At 39.2% G+C, this 3,719-nt stretch overlaps 1 protein-coding gene across 1 annotated transcript; it reads left to right on the top strand.

Annotated features, from left to right (window-relative positions):
* The first annotated feature begins 231 nt into the window (after positions 1–231).
* hmgb2a (high mobility group box 2a) lies at positions 232–2,893 on the top strand. The gene is made up of 5 exons (XM_020639643.3): positions 232–379; positions 1,150–1,309; positions 1,670–1,818; positions 1,905–2,079; positions 2,203–2,893. The coding sequence occupies exons 2-5, from the start codon at positions 1,163–1,165 to the stop codon at positions 2,380–2,382; spliced, it is 651 nt and encodes a 216-aa protein (XP_020495299.1). The 5' UTR covers positions 232–379; positions 1,150–1,162; the 3' UTR covers positions 2,383–2,893.
* The last annotated feature ends 826 nt before the right edge of the window (positions 2,894–3,719 follow it).

Consider the following 3,719-nt stretch of genomic DNA (forward strand, 5'->3'; position numbering starts at 1 on the left):
AAGCGTACACACAAACAACAACAACAACAACAACAGATGAGCATTGTTCAGTCTGTGGTTTAGACTCAGTTTAGACTCACAGAGGAAACAAAGGAGTTGTTTCCCGCCGTACGTTTAAAACCCCAGTTCAACCAATCAGCGTACACTCTTCGCACACAAACTTGATGTCCTGTTCGCAAGCAGTTGAACCAATCGCAGGACCGCATTTCTCTTTGTCCCTACTTTCAAATTTAAGTGCTCGTCTCGGACCAATCAGCGGGTGGCGGGGCGGAGTTCTAAAAGTAGTTCTAGTTAAGTTAGTGCGGCCTCGCAGGCAGCGACAAAACAGTTGCGCTTTCTTCCTCATTCAGTCGTTTACTACTGGACTTGCTGAGAACAGGTAAGCTGCTGCTTTCAGGCCTCCACGTTAAGCCAAATCAGCTTTTAATCGCATAGGATTCATTATTTTAGCCTGATGTTTCGAATCGTCTTGGAAGAACTAGGTCTTACTTGTGTAACTATTAATTGACCCACGATCGCGTTTATGTGAAAATTTACGTGATATTGAATTAAATCAATGCTTTCGCTGAAACAAATGCGAAGAAAGCCGATGTATTTATTAAGATAGAATCCGAAATTTAAGTTTTAAAGCCTCTATCTGACTCTGTAGAGGATCTGAAGTTGTTCTAATGCTGTGTGCGCAACATGCAGCTGAAACGCCATTTGGTTTGCTAGCTTAGCTGCTACACGATGGTAACCACCATTTTAAAAAGTTTCTGTCAAATCCCACTTTGTTCAAGGCTACCTCAGGTTTTCTTCACTAATGTAGACTTAACACAACACATGTAGTTGCATAAACGCAAATCTAAATATTTTAGCTGACTTTGTTGGGGCGAGGTTTTGGCGCTGGTAAACTTTACGCGGGAAGATCCAAAATGGAGTAAGCGTCTTTTTGTCACAGTGAAGAAGAAATCCGATTAGAGCTTAAAACGGCTCCTGGTGACTGTGTGCTCTGTTTCTGTGCTCCATTTAACTAAATACGCCCCAAAACGTTTCGATATTTCGTTTTAACACGTTTTGGCTTTTTATTTAAGTTGTGTTTTAAGTTTTAACGTTATATCACAAGCTATTGAGTAAAACTTCTTCTTCGTCTGTTTCCTTAATCCGTAGGTGAATTGCAGCCATGGCGAAGGACCCAAGTAAGCCCAGAGGAAAGACCACCTCATACGCGTATTTTGTCGCTACCTGCCGCGAAGAGCACAAGAAGAAACACCCAGGGGCCGGTGTGAACTTCTCAGAGTTCTCCAAGAAATGCTCTGAGAGATGGAAGGTAAGAAATTAACAATATTAGTTATGGCAAGTGTATTATCTTATTATGAGTGCACGTCAGACTAAAAGGTCTAAACAGTCTAATGTTGAGTGTTGCCTAATATTGACCCTGAATGACCCTCTGCCTCCCTCTGTAGTGTGCAGGTTATGTAACCTCCTGTCTGTTTTGCAGTCTGAATTTTGAGTTTATAATTTTACTATATAGCTATATTATTTCATATAAAAAAAAAAAACCTGAAGTGATCAGGTGTCTTAAAAATACTACAAAAATAGCATATATATATATACATGTATGTATGTGTGTGTGTTTGGACAGTCTGTGTTGGGTCATTTACTGAACTGGTGTTTTATTATTCTTTAGACGATGTCAGCTAAGGAGAAAGTGAAATTTGAGGATTTGGCCAAGAATGATAAAGTCCGCTATGAACGAGAAATGAAGACATACATCCCACCTAAAGGCGCCAAAAGCATGAAGAAGAAGAAGGATCCTAATGCACCCAAAAGGCCGCCGTAAGTAACCCCATATTTGTGGTTATTAAAAGAAATCTATTTTAGCAGGAGTTTGTCTGGTGCTAAATTATTTCACCATCCTCTAGATCTGCGTTTTTCGTGTTCTGCTCTGAACACCGCCCAAGGATCAAGGAGGAGCACCCTGGTATCGCGATTGGTGACATAGCCAAGAAGCTTGGTGAGCTGTGGAGCAAACAGACTGATAAAGACAAGGCTCCCTTCGCTGCCAAGGCAGCCAAACTGAAGGAGAAATATGAAAAGGTTTGGCACCGTTTCAATTCACTTTTTGTATGCAATGTTGAACAAATGTACCCAACAATACTGCTGGCATAATCCAGCATACAGTGATGACATTCTCTAAACATGATTCACTTCTTGCATCAGGATGTTGCTGCCTATCGAGCAAAGTGTGGCTCAGGGAAGAGCGATGCTGGTAAGAAGAGTGGGCCGGGCAGACCTGCTGGCAAGAAAGCACTTCCTGTTCACGATGACGACGATGATGATGACGATGATGATGACGATGATGAGGAAGACGAGGATGATGACGATGAGGATGACGACTAAGCAGTTTGTTGATGGAGGTGGATTTCGCAATGCATTGTTCAGTTTAACTCCTGTTTGTATTTGTGGTTGGCTCCAACAGTATGTCTGCACTGTTGGTCTGTTTCTGTAGGACATCAGACATGTATTCCTCCTTAAATTCAGGGATGATGTTTTTTATTTTGTTTTAATATTATTTTTTCTGATGAACTTGGATTTTTTCCAACTTTAAATCCCCTTTGCTCTCCAAACTGCCAGCCACATGGATTTACTGTGACGATATGATGGACTTCTATACAGGCAGTGGACCGTAGTAAAATCAGTAAAGTTTTTAAAAAAATGTGTTCGTCTCTGGAAGCACTGCTTTTGTTTTGTTTAGTGGTGCTGTTATCTTCACTGTCGTTTTACTACCAGGGGTTATCTGTAGTTTGATTATTAAAGATGTTCGCAGCCATTTTTAATGTGGAACTTTGAAAACTTTCATGTAGAACGAATTTTCTTTTTGTAATAAAACATTTTTGTATATCAATAATAAGTTTGTTGACTGTAATGGTTTGAGATGCTAATCACAGCATTTCTTAAGTTTGGTAGTTAAGAGCTAAATGGGCTGGTGGATACTAAAGTTGGCTTATTGCATGATATATTATATTGATGAAGTGGGGGGGGGGGGGGGGGTGATTAGAACTCCTTTTTCTCAGGCTGAGAGGCACATCTAAGTGGTAAAAGTAGCACTTGTTAACTAACATAATTGAACTATTCCCCTCTGCAAATCTGATGTTTATCTCAGTTTCTAACTCAATGAGGCAAAGTGAGAACAATTATTCCAAAAGTGACATCAAAGTTAGACAACTAAAACAAACTCATTCACAATTGTAAATTCAAGTTGAACCTGGGAAGTTTAACAACCATTACATGGCCATATACCCAGGGGACTGCTTTAAAAAAAAACAAAAAAAAACTAATAGAAATAAAATGGAAGGTAAATACAAGGAGTTGAAGTAAACTGATTCTGACTCAAACTAACTCACTAAGCACCATTAGCAAATCATTTTAAGTGTTGAAGTTTAGTTATTTTGAATGTCCTACAAAACTAGCAATCTACTTTATTCCTCTTTTTTTTCCCCAAGACAAACTTTTCAGAAGTTTTTATTCAAAATAGACAAACACAATGGACTCAGATTATTTTTTGTAACCAGGTATGAGGACACAGATGTCTGGACCTTGGAATTTAAAAAAACAAGGCAGCAATATTTGTTACCGATCATTCAATGTATGAAGAGCTAGATTGCTTTTACCTTGTTTGATTATCACACTTGAGTATTTTCAAAGTGTCCTGACCCCAAAAACAAACACAACTCAGA

Source organism: Labrus bergylta, chromosome 1, assembly GCF_963930695.1.
Source record: "Labrus bergylta chromosome 1, fLabBer1.1, whole genome shotgun sequence".
Classification (NCBI taxonomy): Eukaryota; Metazoa; Chordata; class Actinopteri; order Labriformes; family Labridae; genus Labrus; species Labrus bergylta.

What these genes read in the sequence shown, in the direction of transcription:
- hmgb2a (XM_020639643.3), top strand. Translation starts at nt 1,163, where the DNA reads ATGGCGAAGGACCCAAGTAAGCCCAGAGGAAAGACCACCTCATACGCG. An exon ending in AATGCTCTGAGAGATGGAAG is followed by an intron (nt 1,310 to 1,669) that starts GTAAGAAATTAA and finishes ATTATTCTTTAG; the next exon opens with ACGATGTCAGCTAAGGAGAA. An exon ending in AATGCACCCAAAAGGCCGCC is followed by an intron (nt 1,819 to 1,904) that starts GTAAGTAACCCC and finishes ACCATCCTCTAG; the next exon opens with ATCTGCGTTTTTCGTGTTCT.